The sequence below is a fragment of the Penicillium nucicola genome (assembly GCF_028828085.1).
Source record: "Penicillium nucicola strain IBT 29836 chromosome Unknown utg000002l, whole genome shotgun sequence".
Classification (NCBI taxonomy): Eukaryota; Fungi; Ascomycota; class Eurotiomycetes; order Eurotiales; family Aspergillaceae; genus Penicillium; species Penicillium nucicola.
In genome coordinates, this window is record NW_026643126.1 from 3,949,436 (window position 1) to 3,967,826 (window position 18,391).

At 48.8% G+C, this 18,391-nt stretch overlaps 4 protein-coding genes across 4 annotated transcripts; 3 read left to right on the plus strand and 1 right to left on the minus strand.

Moving 5' to 3' along the window:
• Positions 1–733: 733 nt before the first annotated feature.
• Positions 734–3,270, plus strand: N7511_003266 (arrestin family protein; the record flags this gene model as incomplete). The annotated part of the gene is made up of 3 exons (XM_057125691.1): positions 734–1,421; positions 1,473–2,536; positions 2,590–3,270. 3 exons carry the CDS (start codon positions 734–736, stop codon positions 3,268–3,270), a joined length of 2,433 nt encoding a protein of 810 aa, XP_056987850.1.
• Positions 3,271–4,157: 887 nt separating this feature from the next.
• N7511_003267 (GNAT family N-acetyltransferase) lies at positions 4,158–5,064 on the plus strand (the record flags this gene model as incomplete). The annotated part of the gene is made up of 3 exons (XM_057125692.1): positions 4,158–4,271; positions 4,392–4,934; positions 5,029–5,064. 3 exons carry the CDS (start codon positions 4,158–4,160, stop codon positions 5,062–5,064), a joined length of 693 nt encoding a protein of 230 aa, XP_056987851.1.
• Positions 5,065–14,254: 9,190 nt separating this feature from the next.
• On the plus strand, positions 14,255–15,383 carry N7511_003268 (chitin synthase export chaperone; the record flags this gene model as incomplete). The annotated part of the gene is made up of 3 exons (XM_057125693.1): positions 14,255–14,492; positions 14,565–15,136; positions 15,198–15,383. The coding sequence occupies 3 exons, from the start codon at positions 14,255–14,257 to the stop codon at positions 15,381–15,383; spliced, it is 996 nt and encodes a 331-aa protein (XP_056987852.1).
• Positions 15,384–16,524: 1,141 nt separating this feature from the next.
• N7511_003269 (esterase/lipase family protein) lies at positions 16,525–17,995 on the minus strand (the record flags this gene model as incomplete). The annotated part of the gene is made up of 3 exons (XM_057125694.1): positions 16,525–17,635; positions 17,692–17,840; positions 17,954–17,995. 3 exons carry the CDS (start codon positions 17,993–17,995, stop codon positions 16,525–16,527), a joined length of 1,302 nt encoding a protein of 433 aa, XP_056987853.1.
• Positions 17,996–18,391: the final 396 nt, after the last annotated feature.

Sequence of the window (18,391 nt, forward strand, 5' to 3'; positions counted from 1 at the left end):
ATCGCCAGACTTTCCCGAGGAGTCTATCTCCAGTGGCTGATCCATGTGACCACGATTGCGCGTACTCTTAAATCATACATACGAGAGACATGTCTGGAACCAAGAGACTGGTGAGATTGTACGTGAAGAGAGAATGGTCTATGAGAATCGTACAATTGGGCGCAGCTCCCGGGCTATCCGTAAATGCCGTGAATGCCGTGAAGAGCCCTAGAAGCCCCAGGAGTGAACGGGGATTACTACACGCCAGCATTTGGGGCAACAGGGCTACGCTAGCCCAAGGACTCGCCGTTTGATCCGCTTTATACGGAGAACCCTTCCAAGAGGGTCGGATCGCCGGAAATGAGCCAAGGCTTAATGGTGTTGTCATCGTCTGGAGTTCCCGTGGATCACTGGCTTTTTTTTGAAAACTAGTTCGCCTCTTATATACTCTCGCCCATAGCGTCTCGAGATTCTCCATACGCTGGATCTGCTGGATATATTCTGGACTTGTGGAGAGACTTTGAACTGCCCCTCTGCATCTCTAAAGGATCTGCGGGATGATCTGTGACTTATGAAATCGACGCCCCCCATTCCACCTGCATTTCCTTTTTCTCCTTACTTTGAAGGGACACAAGGGGCATAGGTTTCACAAAGGTGAGTCTTTGTCAACATTCCTAGAACTCCTGGATGAAAGAGAGTGGGAATCGGATTCCCAGTCTCTGACTCTTGATCCTTTCACCATGAACACGGCAAGATGATGGGAGCTAATGTCCTCCCGCTGCCCGCGCAGTTGAGCTCGCGGTCAGCAACAACCAGTCCAACCGATTCGAACTTCACAGGAACACCCTCGTTGACCGATACCATCTCCAATTTTCTACCTCGATCGACTCGTCGCCAGACAGTGTGCTTTGACTCCCTCGGATCCCACGAGGAATCCTTTCCCAAACAGAGTCGCAGGGACTCGATCTTCAGAAAGCTGGCGGGACCACGTGAAAACGCGAAGCGATTCCTTCGCTTACGCTCGTCTGGAGTTCCAGCGCCTGTACAGCGCACCCCTAGTATACGACCAGTCTCGGAGATTATCATTTCGCCGTCGCCGCCGACATCGGTCGACTTGGATCCCGATATGCGCTCCGAGTCCTCCTCCCTGACGGAGGTGATGCCCCGGACAGTGTCCGATCAGGATGTCTCGTCGCCTGATTTGACCACCCCATTTACGCCCTTGCCCAATGAGAAGATTGTGGCTACCGGTAGTGGTATTTCGGTGGGGATCGCTCTCACGGAACCAGTGCTTTATTTGCAGGGTTATGATCACCACGACCCGAGTAGTAAAAAGTCCGCTATTCTGCGCGGACAACTCCACTTGAAAGTGACCAAGTGTATCAAGATTAAGAAGATCTCGATCTGTTTCCGCGGCCATGCTCAGACCGACTGGCCAGATGGTATGTCCCAACGTCACCGCCGACTCGGTCATCGAACTAATTCCGGTGTAGGCATCCCGCCCAAGAAGATCCATTTCCACGACAAGAAAGATCTTGTCACTCACGGCGTGATTTACTTCAACCACGGCGATACCGCTCTAATGCAGAATGATTACGGCGCGCATTATTACCATCACGCCAAACCAGTCTCAGCCGCACCAGGCAAGGACGTAGTGACCATGTCAACCCGAGAACTATTCTCTAACCGAAGTTCCGTCACCACACTCGCTGCACCGACCAGCCGAGAAACCAAGCGCCTCTCTTTGCAGACGAACCGCGGCCACTCGCGCAGCTTCAGCAGGAATGAGCCCCCGACCACCCAGACCCAGCCTCAGCGTAACTATCGCATGTTCCCCGTGGGCGACTATCTCTACAGCTTCGAGTTCCCTATCGATGGCTCATTGCCCGAGACGATCCGAACCGATCTTGGCTCTGTGCGATATGATCTGGAAGCGATGGTGGAACGGTCAGGCGCATTCCGGCCCAATCTTCTGGGCAGTATGGAGATTCCAGTAATTCGTACTCCTGCCGAGGGATCGCTGGAACAGGTCGAGCCGATTGCAATCTCGCGCAACTGGGAGGACCAGCTGCATTATGATATTGTCATCTCCGGGAAGTCTTTCCCAATGGGCTCACAGATCCCGATCGCGTTCAAGTTGACACCACTTGCCAAGGTGGAATGCCACCGCATCAAGGTGTATGTAACAGAGAACATTCAGCACTGGACTGCCGACAAGAGTGTCCATCGTTTGCAACCAGCGAAGAAGGTGCTTCTGTTTGAGAAGCGGGCCGACTCGTCAAGTGTGAGCACATACCCTGGCAGTTCCATGCGTGTCACGGCAGGCGGCGGTATCGATTGGGATCACCGCGCAGCTGCCGCACGAGGACAGGAGATCGTGGATCGCAACCGAACGAACCTGTTGGGCAATCTCTCCAACGACTCCGGCGTGGGTCCCACTGAAATGGAATTCAATGTTCAACTCCCAAGCTGTCAAGAAATGAAGGGTCGCGATGAAGGCCAGCGCCTGCACTTTGACACAACGTACGAAAACATCCAGATCAACCACTGGATCAAAGTAAGCATCCATCCTATCTACCTGCACTCACACCCCCATACTAACAACCCCAGATCGTCCTTCGCCTGTCTAAAGTCGACGAACGAGACCCCACCAAACGCCGTCACTTCGAAATCTCCATTGACTCTCCCTTCCACATCCTCTCCTGCAAAGCAACCCAAGCAAATATCTATCTCCCAGCCTACACCCATCCAGCCACCGACCCCGAACCCCCCGCCCAAGAATTCGAATGCGGTTGCCCCGGTGCACCCCTCGCACCCCGCGATCGCATCCCAACCCCCTCAATCTCCGACCGCGAAGATAGCAACCCGAACCTCGCCCGCCGCGGCTCCACTGGCCACACCTTTGCTCGCAGTTTCACCAACAGCTCCGGAGGCCTCGCTAGACCTCCACAGGCGCACCTCGCCAACCCAGCCCTAGACCGTGGGCCGAACCCGCCTAGACCGATGCACCTCCTCCGCGCGCCATCTTATGCTCCCCCGCCGTTCGAGGATGTGCCCCCGCCTCCGCCGCTTGTCACTCCTCCACCGGAATACACCACCATCGTCGGTGATGGGGATCGCGAGAGCGTGCTCGAAGATTATTTCTCCAGATTATCCTTCTATGAGGAGCACGAAGATGACGATGATCGGGGACGCGGCCGTGTCGACGTCCCGCTTACACCCGGTGGCCGCGTGAATCGCAGTATGGATGTCCCTCGTGAATGGGTGCGTATTGAGGATTACTTCCAGTAATTGTTGCGCCTTCCCAGCCGGGCCTTGGGCTGGATTCTTCGCTCGGTCCGTAATGTTTTTACTTTGTACCAGCACCCTCGGTGACTGGCTTCATCAAAACTTTCATGATGTCTGAATGAAGTTATGTTTTGTTTGTTTCGTCCATATTTGGATTTGGTTTGTTCGGTCTTCTTTTTGGTGTCTGGAGGGCATTGTCAGCGATCTCATCTATAGATCTGTGCCTGTGAATTATGTTTAGGCTGGGGTTTGGGCTATTGTTTTATTGCCTGAGTTGTTGATATTCATGTGGACCAAAAGGCGTACAATAATACATTTATCCTCTGTTTATACCTGAATCAGTAGAAGACATTGTAGAGTATCGCGAGTAAGTTAAGAACTTCAGAGCATCCCGAGGCCGAGGCCGTACTGTGGATGTGTCAGTGATAAGCGGCGCATCCAACTGCCTTCCCCGGTTTAGATCTCCCCACAATTCTTTTCTCGGGCCTTGACTCTTGATTTCTTCTGTTCTCTCTCTCTCTCTCTCTCTTATATCTCTCTCCTATATATATCTCTCCCTGTGAATGCTCTCTTTGACTACAACCATTCACACAAACTCCAAACTCCAGGTACAGCCTTCGTTGCCATTACGCCCAATATCACTAATTAGTTTAAGCTTGAAGCTACACAATTCACCGAGGTATGCCACAGTCATATAACACCCAACAAGCCAGATCACAATCCATATCTAACAATTCTAGTCCAAACGACGTGGGAGAACCCTTATCAACAACATTCAGCGGGGCATATCTTCCTGTAGCGACATCCGCCAATCTCAAAACTTGCCGACATCCTATCCATATCCACAGTCTTCCACTTTTCACTCTCTCGATTGCACAGAACCTCTCAATATGGCCATTGAAGTCGTCAATCTCACAGAGGCCGATATCGTCGGTGCCATCGAGGTTATTCAGCAGGCTTTCGCCGATGATCCATACTTCAAGTGGGTCTTTGATGAAGATAAGGTATGTTTTACTACATCCGAAGAAAAACAAAACACTACACTACACAGTGAAACGACTAACACCCCCCTCTCACCGTAACACGGAATCACCAGCCGTGTTACAACAGAGAACCATTCCCAGTTCAACAAAGCAAGAAACCACGATTCCCTCACGGCAAGATGCCACTGGGGAATAGAAAATGCAATCTTCCAAGTCGCCAAAGAATCCACCCCCACTGATCCCGACTCCCAGTCCAAGGTCCTGGGTGTCTCCTGCTGGCTACCCCCATCCCCACCCAAGACGCCTCAAACCTGGTCCAGCTACCTCTCATCCTGGACCTTGACCTTCACCCAAATAAAGAACAACATCCGCTACCTTGGCCGCGGTGGACTCCGCACGAACAGGTACTGGATCTGGAAAGAGCGCCAGGCAGAGGCGCAAGCTAAGCTCTGGACGGATGAGCAGGGTTACTACTTCTGTAATATTGTTGCTGTTGCTCCGGAGGCGCAGGGGAAGGGTGTCGGTAGGCTTCTTTTCGAGGCTGTGACGAAACGCGCGGATGAAGAGGGCAGGAGGTGTTATCTGGAGAGCTCGAAAGATGTGCCTAATGTTGCTATTTATAGGAAATTGGGCTTTGAGATGGGTTTGACTATGGAGTGTAAGGATGGAGAGGATGCTTGTATGGTAAGCTCTATTTTTTTCTTCCTTTTTGCTCTTTCTTTCGCATGTGACATTTGGGATGGGACTTGGTTTGCGGCGTTGGCTAATCTGTCATTAGTTGTACTGCATGGTTCGGGATCCAAAGGCAGAGTGATTTGGACTGGTTTCTATTGCTGTATAGATATATCCCTGGAGTATATGTGTATATACACCGACGCAGTACTGTACATACTCATGTGACAGTCATGTAGTTCACTCTATCAATCACAATCCCAAGCTAGATGACAATCAAGATGATAGCAAAATCAGAATCCCAGCCTCGAGTCCTAGAGACCAAATTTCCGAAAGTAATCAAACCCAGCCCAGTTCTAAACTAGCCCCAACGCTCCGATCTGATCCACTCCAAATCCCTGATCCACAAACGGCTAATAAATAGCCTAAACCTAATCGAACTCAATCTGCTGGAATCTTTGGACGGGATGATCCGTTTGCCTGCCATCTGGGTTTGGGATCTATCACTTGATCTTATCTAAGAACCTAACCAGCCTGCCCAACTGATCTATCGTATGTCGGGAATCCGTTTCTTTCTGCTCGGGATATTGGATATTGGTTGTTCAGCATGGAACTTGCATGGACGTGTCCTGCATAGTGACAGAAGAGGCAAGAGATCGTGTGTTAGTTCTTACTTTCGTGATCTTGATTTTTAGTAGTTACACAACAGTCAGGGCATTGCTGGGGGAATGTATATATGCAGTGTTGGGTTAGCGTTCCAGACTCGGTTCGATTTGAACGGCTATTCGGTGTTTGACGGGTCCTTGCTTGTTTGACTTGCATATGGTTTCGATTTGGGGTCCAGGCTTTGTGCATTTGATGTTGGATATATAGTTTGGGTGACGGACCCAATTTACATTTCACAACCAGTTTTACCGAGGATCCGTTTTTGTCTTGCTTCAGGTTGTAAGTGTGACGAATGCAGGAGGTCCTTTGGATTTCCTCCTAGATCTGGTGCTAATTTTTGCTTCTATCAGGTTCCAGATACTGGATCATCATGTCGTTCCTTTTGTGAAAGCTATGGCATCGAAGACGGAGATAAGACTCTATAAAAGAACATTGTCCGCTATCAATGCTTGAGAGCAATACACCAAACCCCGAACACAAAGGCCTAAGCCGTAGGCCCCGCCCGCCAAATATCACCTTCACGTCTCACCCCATATCGTGTCATGTCAATGAACCCGAAACAGAAATACCACTCAAGCAACTAGCAGTTGCAGTGACCTCCGGCTCCAATACCGAAACCAGATCAATCGAAGAACCCTCCGTCCGTATCTCAGAGGAAGCGGAAACCGAAACAGTAGAAGAAGAAACCTTCTTCTACCTCACCAGTCTAATAACAGTCTCTTATCAACAAACACCAAAACACACCCCGACATCATCAACCTCGACACTTACATCCCAAGGTAGCCGGAGAAGCCAAATATTCGATCATAGCAGAGCTTCTTCCATCCTCAGTTTGCATATTGATATACCTGCCTGGTCTTTGTCATTTCCTTCCCTGATGAAAAGTCAACGGAAACAGAGCCCCGTTCGGTATACTCCGCTTCCGCCGCCCTTTGTACAGAAAAGGCTTGCTATGAGGCCTGAAGTTAGGTTTTAGGACATGAACTATGGGGGGAATTTGTTGCTTGTTTGGTGGTCGGTCTGACCAGTTTGTCTTTGTTTCGTGATATCTTGAGTGGAGGATTGTCTACTTCTTGTCTTTGTTGCTTTGGATTTGTGTCTGGATTTAATAGTCAGATGTGAACTTATAAGATCTTGTTTGTGCTTATACTTGATTTCATGCGAGTTACCACGAAGCCCTCGAAAATTGGCAAAAAAGAGATGCATCAAGTGAAACAGTGTAGAGTAGAAATAGCATGCAGTACATGATCAAATAATCGTATTGAATTCTGTTGGGCCTTTGGCCTTTGAAATAATCTAGTGGTCGTGTACAGTGTTTATCAAAAGTCCTGTCGTATAACGAGTAATTATGACGACGTAACGTGGTACACATGACTCGAACCATGCCTAACAGTAGTGTTTACAGTAGCTTCGCCACTACTGTTCTTAGCAGACCCTTCAATTAACCATTTTGCCAGCCCAAGCTGCGGCACAAAAGTCCACAATATCCAACTTTCCCCACACTATCACACGAAACCAAAGCCCCTGCATGAATCCCAACCGTGCCCACCATCCCGAAGCGAAGGCCTGAAAAGCAGAACAGGATCGTCGAGAGACTCAAGACTACTACAGATTACCGCAGAGCAAAAAATGTGCAGTATACAGTATGCGATGTACTATTCATATATTACATTATTGCTGGCATTTTTGGCCGGGAAATCACAATTGTACGCCAGGTACTCAATGATGTGCATTGCTTCAAAAGACCATTCGGGCTAGTGCCTATTCCAAATTTGAATATTACTCTAGTCATCTGATTCGCTAGCTCGCTATCAAATAGGAATGGTTCCTGTGTCATCCATTCTCTTTGTTTCTGCTACAGTAATACCTGCAGCATATCTGGATCAAAGTGACCATGACACATCCCTGACCAGCTTGCGCAATCCTATTGGAACCATTACAGCAAAGGGATGCGATGTGATGTAACGAAGACACGGGATAGACCCTTTGATCAATTGTGGGGGCAAGTGGAGGAGGCCAAAGGGGACTTGAGCACTACTGTAGACCCTCTCTACGGAGTCCAGTCGACTACAGTACAATAGATACTCGGCTAACATCAAAATTTGGAATTAACCATCCAACACTGATCAACTCGGATGATGCAATGATCTACAGTATTCTTTCCAGTCTAGTTATACGAGCCATACATTAATGATAAAGCATGGAATTTCGAAGAAGATGGAGGGGGCGGGCCCATCTCCGTGCTGGACAAGACAATTGATAGACGGCCTAGCGCACAACTGCCGGCTACCTGAATTCTGGGTCGGAAATATACCGGGATTTGCTCGCTCTGCCGATCGGTCCCTTCATACTGTACACATCCGCTCTCCAGTCTAGGGTCTCCAGTCTAGGGTTACGTATGGCCGGCCCTCTTGGGAAGGTGGGTAAACGGTTGTGGCTTCGGATCTCCACCCGGAAACTCGATGCGCGGCAAACGATTGTGCTGGAAGCGTGTTATATCTGGAGGGAAGAGGGAGTTCAATCTGGTCTGTAGGCAGTGGTTGAAGTGTGCGCTCGAGACCAAAGTTTTTGATATTGCCTAAATAAGGTTTTGTGCCAGATCCATTCCGAAATCGGATCGGCTAAAGGTGAAAAAAAAAAACGTGGAGTCGAACTATATGCCAACGCTGGGTGTGTAGCTGAAGCTGGGGCCTGAAGTGGGGTTCTATAGCCCAAAGTACTCTCCACTTGCGACCTGAATTCCTTAAGATGCTGGATTTCACGGTTGCCTTGCTTTGGACGTCCCTTAATTACACTGATACAGCCTAAATACGAGACCGAGACCAAGACAAATCAGATCGTGAAGGGGAGATTCATATTTTCCACGGGAATATGTACGCGTATAGCCTCGAGGGCTGTTAGTTTGGCCGAGCATATTAGGACTACACTAACCACATCGCGAGATTTCGATCCTGGTTGTTGCCGCCACAATATAGAGCAAACGATAGAAGCAAATAAACGATCAACAGGTGGGCGCACCTCGAACCCATCTCCAAATGAATGGAATGCTCGCATCTGATAGAGACCAGCAAGCGCCCACAGAGACTGGGATGAGCAATTTTCCCGAAACATGGCGCCCCGTCCAGTGGCTGGGTATCGTGATGATCAGTGTCCAATACCTGGTGTCAGACTGGGCAATAGCCCTTAGCACCAGCCTCCTCAGTGGCCACTAGCGCCGCGGTTGTTGAGCTAGGGTATATCGGCATTCGGTCTGATACCCCAGTCGTAAATTGCATACAGCCCAATTTCTCTTGGCATCGGCCAGAAACAGGCAAATGCTCTCACGTCGGATCGAGACAGACATGCGATTCAACATTCCGAGGTGTCAGTGTACATTTCGACTAGTAGAGTAAATCGTTGGGGGCATGTGAAAGCACCAGACCATATTAGCTCACGATGTCCAGCCCTGATCATGCAGGCTGGGAACATAGCGTACGCAGGGGCCTTGGACCTCTAAATTCGTTATCAGGTACATGTAGAACTGGAATAACACAATCACAGGTGCGTGCTATTGTCGCCAGACGAAAACGAGCAGAAATGAAATCGGGGGGAAATTAAATACAATTACTTCCTGGTATAGTTCTCTCCAATAAATCATCATTCATACCTTAGTACTTGCCCGATTCAGCCAGCGGCATACCTTCATCCTATTCAGGGATGATAAAATTAGAGTACAGTCTGCTGTCGGTAAATGTCTTTGGAGTTCTTAGCAGGGTGTAATATCAGAGCCTGGTATTGCCTTTTTCCCCTTCCCAATAAGGACCGGACACGGCATACAAGCGCTCTTCCCCGACAGAACACATTGCAGTTTTGTTTGTTCGCCGAAGATCCAAGACAAAGCCAGACAAAAAAACCATGAATAACGCAACAGCGCTGAATGGAATGCAGTCCATGTCGGAAGATCGAGAAACTGCGCAGTCCTGCCCTAGTGCGGAAACAAACCTAAACCTGAGATAGTCGACCCAATCCCTGAGATATGTGAAATGGCGTGTCTAGGGGGAAATTGTACATGGACAAGCTGTGCGAAGTGGGCACTACTCCGAGCTTGGCTTCATAGTTGCTGGATCTTGGTAGACTTCCCTGGGGATCCATGGTACTGTACTGGATTACAAAGATCCAGGCCCAGCCCTGAAGATTCCAAGGTTTTCCAAGGTTCTTCCGGCTTGAATGGTCCCGAGGTCCCGTCTATTTGATCCACTACCTCGGGCCTTTGGGGGTGCAAAGCCCTAACTTGCCCTTAGTCTGTAGGCCCCATATGCCTATCCGCTTTGGGGTCTTAGCACTGGCAGCCTACCCCTCCATGGTCCCTGTCGTTCCCGCTACCTTGAAAGTGATGTGATCCGGTCCTTGTGCCTAGTCAATGGGGGTTGGCCCTAGTACGTTTGGTCGGAGAAACATGTTCGACAGGGAAATTGCAGGGGAAATTACAGGGGTGCGTATATCCAACTAGCGCTGCAATTGTGGATGAAAGGGGAAGTAAACTGGAGAGTTTGTGATCGCACATGATAAAGCTAGAAGTACCTACAGATAAAGATGGCATTGAAGCTTTCGGTACTGGTCAGGCCCGGAGCTCACGGAGAATCTAAGATTGCGTGGAAGTGCAGCAAAGCGGGCTTGGCTCTGAGGAACCCCGTACACTGATGTTATCGTTTCAATCCATAGCGAATGAAATAATTCAGTTCCTTCAAGTGACATGCCATATACTTTGTAAAGCACGGACTCGGGGAGGCTGCAAACGGACCGAGCTGCACGAGAAGACAGTCGGGTAGATAGTGATTCTTCTGCGGTGGGACCGAGCAGTGCTAGAAGTATCTCCGAAGTAGCGGTCGTCATGCATTTTAATTTGATTTTTTTTTTCTATATTTCCCCCCTCCTTTTCCCCCTCCCCTGGCCTAGGCGTATATGGAAGAGACAACCACGTCGTCCATGCGGCCCCTAACGACCTAGACTGAAGGAATTAGGTCTAGGGGGCAATCGGGTCCGAGAGTTGAGAGCCACAAGATATTCTATTCCATATGGCAGGACAAGCATGTGATGGGGGTGATTTGAGTGATTTCATGATTTATTGCTACTACAGACTTCGTGTTTCTATCTTTTTCGACCTTAAATCAGAAAGGCAACAAAACACAGGGAATCTTCAACCAAATAGGCAAACCGCTTTCCAAGATTTTCCAATGGGGAATGGCTCCAAAAATTCAAACATTTTCCCTTTTAGAGAACGCCATGCCCATCCCACCCTTTGGCGCCAAAAATTCAAACAAATTGACGCTAAACAAGATGATAGAGCCAAGAAATACCCGCTTTGAATACCGAATAATTACCTTGAAATTGTAAAACACAGAAGTCCAGGGTCGAAAATAACAGTTTGGAGGACGATCATGATCACATCAATGATTTGGAATGTTGGAGAGCCGCGTTGTGGAGGGTCGGCTGTACCCGAATAGTTTCCTTGAGAAGAGAGTTGCTCCAAGGAAACACGGGCCATAGGCGGGATGGAAAGTTCGAAAAAAAGAAGCCCTTTGCACTTGCACTTTGTGGAATCTCCGATATCATTCATCGTGGGGTTCATCGTCCACCACGGCTGCAAATGGCGCATTTTCCAATCATCATGATCAGTCGCTCATGGGGCCCGTCTTTGCAGCACACATCTTTGTTGCCCTCGGTTTCCATCCGGACGAAATGCAAGGAGGGATGGTTGCAGGAGGAGTATACGTGGTAGATATGGAAATAGTTGCACATTGCGATCCCATCGGAGGGACAGAATTGGGGGGAGGAGAGTCACTTGCAAATAGGAAGGCGGTTCAATGCAATTGAAGTATGACAGATTGGACTGCGATCTGAACGTGGAGGACCTCCATCTGTATACAGCGAACTGGAGAGAAACTCAACGTGGGACAAGAAGAAACGCAAAATAAATAAAAAAAAAGCAGTCGAGTCGCAGAGACTCGAGGATATAAGAGTAGTTATGGAGAGTGGATTCGATACCCAAAGTGCGACATGGTGGAAACAGATAAAAACCAAAAAACGATCGGGAAAAATGGGGGAAAGAATCCAGTGAAAATGAATAAATTTACTTTATTTCAAAGGTAAAAAATGCAGTATACAATACTGCACGGCTCCCCACCATCACCCCCTATCCTTGTCAAGCGGGTCCTGCATGAAGCGTGGCTTTGATCTGTATGACCGTTAGGGGATGTATGTAGGTTTGAACAGTCCCCCACCCTCCTCCTTTCATGATCTATGATGCATCATGAAACACTCGGGGATCGGCACGGTTCCTCGCAGCCGTTGATGCTTCTTCAACTCACATGTGGCGCTAGTCGGGATCTTCATGCATAAGACAGCAATTCCGGTCTCCAACTGTCGCATTCTGTAGTGTTTGATGAGTTCATAGTAGGATTGACTTCAATCCCGTGTCCCAACTCTTTGAGGTCAGGCAACTCCCGAAGAATTGTTCGTTTGGCTCTTTAGATAGTCCGATGGCAGTAACCTTGTACATGCCAGGATTGGGTTTGTTTTGGCCCGGTGAGTAGACGCGTTGGGCAGGCGAGCGGGGGACAAATTCCAATCAATGGAGGCATTTTATTTTACTTTAAGGGATTAGAGGGGCGGGAAAAAAAAAAGAGAGATTTAATGAAGTTCCCTTGGGTCCCAGCCTTACCCCATCACTCAAGGTAACTTATCACTGCACGTTTGGTGGGGATAGCTCTAACCGACCTGGGTAGTAGTATACGTTGCCTGGTCTGGGCACAAACAAAAGGCAGCGATAATATACCAGGGATCGTGATAATCATGCCACGATTCATAACCCGTACAGGGAAGTTTGCTTGGCTCGGTGATCATAGACTGCTCTAGGAAAGGGGATGGACCGTCCCAGGTCACTCAGGGTAGTACGTGTAGAGTAAAACAAGCTCAGTGACCCGTCGACGGAGGCCGATGACTGTACTGCGGTCATCCCGCGAGACTGAGCCGCGAATCAGAGCAAATGAGGATAAGAGTTGGAGCCGTTCGGCATACTCCAGGATCGGAAATCCTAGAAACCATGCCCCACAGGCGACATATGTCTCAGCTGAAACATGACGAAGTGGACACTTCATTTCAGCTACACTTCCGAGCGATTCGGAAGTCGATCATCGGCATTCAGCCATGTACAGTGTACAGTATGTCTGTACAGCACCCTCAGCAGGCATTTTGAACAGAGTACTCCGTACCAGTGGTGCAATTGCTAGTGGGATCCACCGTCCGTGACGAAACGGGCCTTTTGCCGGGAACTATTGGCATTAATATCAAACTGGTAGAGTTCCTGCAAAATTGCGTAGGGGTCAGAAGTCCTGAGCCCGTCTAGCCAGTGGGAGTAAATAGGCGAGGGGCGATCTACGTGAACTAAATTACAGTGTATGATGGCAGGCCCTGGAACATGCGAGAGGGAATCAGGCGATGGTGCGACAAGTGCCCCAGTCGCAGGTTGTGTGGAGACAAAAAGGCAATCCACATGCAGGGCAAGTCTAATTCGATAGTTCAACCTAACACCAATTGCAATCGCACTTAGCGTCGGCAGTCGGGGGATTGAGTAACCCAATGAGAAGGGAGAAAAACGAAGAGTTTTTTTTCTTTTTCGTTTCTTTCTTTCTTTCGGCCCAAAAACAAGCTAACTTGAGCCGTATCTACTGCTGACCGTTGAGCTATAGTCTAATCAAGATTGCGGTAGGGGTCGCTTTCTGCTAGTCTTATCGAATCGCAAGTCTATCGGGATGTGGAGACGGAAACTAAATAGTCTCGAATTGTTTGGAATGGCGGATTTCCGTGGCCTGGTGGATCTGCGGTGGCATGTCGCGGGTTACTGGCATAACGGTACGGAGTACGGAGTGTAGTCAGACCTCTAAAGTCGTTCGGCCGAGGCAGCCGAGGTGAATCCGTGACCCTGAGCTATTCTGCCATGCGCGGGTTGATCCAGGGGTAACAAGTTTGTATCTGTAGAGTATGGTGCCATGAAGTATCAGTGAGTCTGCAGTTTCAAGCATTAGGTTCGCCCTAATTTGGTCCCTCATTTGGGTCTCATGATCGCCTCTTTTTCTACCTTATTTCAAATACCTCGGGTTCGTGTAGATGGTAACTTAACGTCATACAAAATTTAGGGCCTGTGACTAGTTCGGTACGTTCGGCTCTGTATCACGTGGCAATTTCAGGCTAGCCCCCATGAAGCCTAGCGTTGCCGACCTCGGGCTCGAGTCCGAGCTGACTCAGCACGATTTGGCTCTGGGGAAAAAGAGCCCAGCAACCACGCTAGACCGAACTAGGAAGCGGAAAAACAGTCCACCCTTCCCCTAGACCCCGTGATCGATTCATGGGCGAAAACTGAGACACTCCCCCCTCGCTTCCTTTGACAATAAGGGGCCATCCAACCTTCAACGCTCATTTCCAGGGATAATCTGAGTGAAACAGCTTTGCTGGGGTGCAGAAGAGCCACGCTGCTGTCGGGGGAACCGTAAATCCCGTCATCTCTCTCCTCCACCGTCCCACCTTCGTCGTTGTGGAGACCAGCCGTCCAGGCTCGACAATCTTCGTGACCGCCCGCAACTACAATCCACTTGTTTCCGGTCACACTGCTCGGTATCCCATCAGACATCATGGGCTTCGGTTCGTTCGACACGATATGCGAGAAGGCGCCGGTTCCCTTGTGTTCCCTGGTCGGCCCGGCGTCGTCGATCTCCGGGTCCACGGGCATCATCTCGAACTGCTATGCGCGCAATATTGAGTTGGCCAATACCATCATTTTCGAGGGTGCTGCGTCTTTCATGCATATCATCGCGCTTGGCATGACTGTCATTATGATTTTGCATGTCAGATCCAAGTTCACTGCTGTCGGTCAGTCTTCCTCAGCTCGCTGTGCACCACTCCTGCATGTCAACACCGCTAACTATTTGGATATATTGATAGGTCGCAAGGAGATCATTACTTTTTTCTACATCTACCTTGCTCTCACTCTATTTTCACTACTCATTGACGCAGGTGTCGTTCCTCCTGGTAGCGACCCGTTCCCCTACTTTGTCGCCGTCCAGAATGGCTTGATATCAGCATTATGCACTTGTCTACTCGTCAATGGATTCGTGGGCTTCCAGCTATATGAAGACGGAACAGCGCTCTCAGTTTGGCTTATCCGAGTTCCTTCTGCAGCGATGTTTGCCATGTCATTCGTGATCTCGTTGGCGACATTCAAGTCCTGGGGTTCAATGGGCCCTAAGAACACCACTGGATTGTTCGTGGTGCTCTATTTGCTCAATGCTATTTCCATCGCTGTATACTTGGCAATGCAACTTCTTCTCGTTGCCAACACCTTGGAAGACCGCTGGCCGCTTGGTCATATCTCCTTCGGTGTGCTGATCTTCATCATTGGTCAGGTTCTTCTGTATCAATTCAGCGATGTGATTTGCAACAATGTTCAGCATTACCTGGATGGCCTGTTCTTCGCTACTTTCTGCAACCTATTGGCTGTCATGATGATCTACAAGGTAAGTAGGCTTTGGGAGTTATCTATAGCAATTTGCGGTAAACACTTACTGACTTTCTCAGTTTTGGGACTCCATCACCAAAGAAGATCTGGAATTTTCCGTTGGCGTCAAGCCAAACACATGGGAAGTCAAAGAGTTGCTGACCGAGGAAGACCGTCGAAACACTGTCTACCAAGACAACAACTCCGAGTACGCAGGCAGCATGTATCACCACCGCACATCCAATTACGGTCACCACAACTACTGATTATTGCATTTGGTGTTCCATTTTGTTCTCCAATTTCTTCCAGTCTTCACTGTACATGTGACCCTTGACTTCATGATATCTTATTGTTTCCTTTTCAGTGAATATTTCTAGCTACTACATTTCAGCGTTATTTCGGCCATAGCGATATATTATTTAATCAGATAAAATTCATCAGGGTAAGATTTTCAAGGTTTTCAACGGCGATTAAACACGGTTTATGACGATTTTAATCCGGTTTTCCGTTCGACCGATAGCGTTATGGAGTCTGAATGGAATGTGCGTGTTATTGCGGGTCTAGAATACCACTTGGAAGCAAATAGAAGACACAATCAATTGATTTCTATCTCGCTTTTCTCGAGTCTCCATTTGTATCGTAATTTCTCATGTCTTGTATCATGCATGCATGTCGTAATCACAATCTGGTGCACGCATGGAAAATAAAAGTCTTCTTCATGTCTCAGACTTCGCCTATCCCCGTGTCGGGTTAGCCACTAGATCTATCTGGGAAGAAGTTGACGAGCACTTCATCTGCCCTCACAATCATCTGTAAATTGGAACCTGCATCCGGAATGGCGTAGGCACACAATGCTTGCAACTTATGCAAAGCGGCACAGGAGGCGCATGCAAACCTGGAAGCGTTATCACGTATTATCAAGTCCCTGGCCTTTCACCGGCTGTGTGCGGCTAGTCTGGCCGAGCAAATCCCGAGCTATCATGGGCCACGTCACACCAGATCCAGGTAGGATCGGTGGGATAGACGATCTTCGAGAAAAAGTGAAACAAGTGGCAGGATCTTCCAGCCGAAGGAAGAGTCCGCAGAGACGATCTCGGGCATGACTGCTAATAATGGTAGAGGGCAGCAGTGAATACGGCAGCTATGCCGTGATCTGGAAAGGTGCGGGATGTTGAAAGCGGTTATTTAGCTTGGCTTGTCTGCGAAGAATAAATTGCTACCGCTGTAGTCGTGTTTCTCCGCATGCCATTCGTTGTGTGCGGGAATACGGTGCGCGGACCAAAGTCTAAGCCAGGTGACCCGCCGATCAGGGGAGAGATCACTTGGACTCCATGTAGAGCCTTCGAATGCAATGAAACACAAGGTGAATTGTGGACTTACAAGTCCAGCAAGTCAGTGCTTATGACCTCAGTCAACGACGACCACATCATCGGCATCCATGAAGTCTTCATCGGTTGTGCCTTTTGCGTCTGGTTGTTTGGATGGATCTGGCTCGGATGATTGAGTGGACGAGTTGTACCAGCCTTTGTCGATTGACTTAACTAGTACCGCACACGCTTCACTAAGCATCTCGAAGAAAGCAGGATTCTGCTTTGATAAGAACATGTTGACGTGCGCATTCACCTCATCGGTGGCGCGGTCGTTGACAGCCTTGTTCCAGAGAAGCCCCGGGCTTCGAGACTCCTCTCCGTTCTCCACCTCATTTGGTAAGGAGCAGAAGGTCCTGTTCTTTGATCGAATAATTTTTTGACTGAAGGATGTTTGGCTTGCTGATGTATTCTCCACGAGAGAAGATGCGCCTTTTCCAAGGCATGTGTAGAAATTCACGCACCCGATTCCACGTTCCTCCTTCACACTCGAAAGACGCACGAGACGCTGGCGCAGCTCCTGAGTGCGCGCGAGACAACCGACAAACTCAAGATGCGATGATACCCATGTGAACCCGTCGGTGAGCTTTTGTCGCTGAGTATACATGGCAGCTGCACCACCTGCAGCAACTGCACCAGCCGCGCCGGCAAACATGGCATATCGGCCCCATTTCTGCCACTGAGGTGTTGCAGCAGCATCAGCTGCAGGCAAAGCTTTGGGTGTTTCTTTTGGAGGTGCTTTGTCGGCGGGCTTATCCGAGGTGTCGCCTTTCCCGCCGTATCCGAACAATCCTGCAACTTCTGAAAAGGTATTGTAGGCGGTGGCAGCATTTCGATAATGCTCTTCCGCGCCATAAGACACGACTCCTGGGGCTATACCTAAAAATGGAGTGTCGAAGGCAAGAACTCCTTGGACATGAGGGAACATGAATGTGCCCGGCTCCACGATAGGGTCGGTCTCACTTGAAATATGTTCTGTGTTTGGTGTCGGACCATGTGAAATTGGTTGCTCAGCTGCTAATAAAAGCAAAACCTCGGCTCCTACTATTCCTCCCATTGAATGACCGATCAGAGCAACATGAACGGAGGGATCAACGGTGGGCGATGCAGTATGGTTGGCGACTTCCAGATCAATAACAGTATCTTGCAGCCTGAGAAAGCAGATTTAGTCTAAATGGATTCATATATAAATTGAACGCGATCTTACCAGTCACGCAACCTCCCAACACATTCTTTCAGGTCACCTTTAGTCTCATACTTGGGGTAGACGGCTGTGACGACATTGATGGCTGGCAATGCCTTGCTTGCGAGAACGCGCAGATGTTCTGGAAAGGTGCCAAATGTATCGTCACCACCCTAGAGTCAAGGGATCTGTCAGTTGTTGCGACAGAGTCTCGTGCATGTGCTGGTGCGGAGAGCGGAATTCTTTGCGGGGAATCGTGTCAACAACGGATTTCAAAAGATCATACCTTGAAGCCGTGAATAAACACGAGAAGAAGTGTCTTCCTCATTTTGAAAGTTTCAAGCCAAGTGCCTCCATGGGACAATTTGAAAGGGAAGAGGGACGAGGAAGAAATGAGATGCGATTGTCTGTTGATTCGACAGTCGCCTTACGTCATGATACACGTGACTCTGTACTACCCTGAACTATAGCTAGGAACTATGATACACCAGTCAAACAAGTAAAGAAAATTATTACTGTTGCTTCAATAAGACTAATCTAGGGTATGAATAGTATTAAAGCCAGCCGTTTGTTTACATTACCCTGTATAGCATCAACCTTCTGTTGTCGTCTTTATCTTCTGACGTATAAAAGCCAACTTCAGAGTGTCAAAACAAGCCTGGGAACTATTTAGATTGGTGCTTAATAATTGCTTCAAGGTAGATTACTAAATCTACTACTGGTA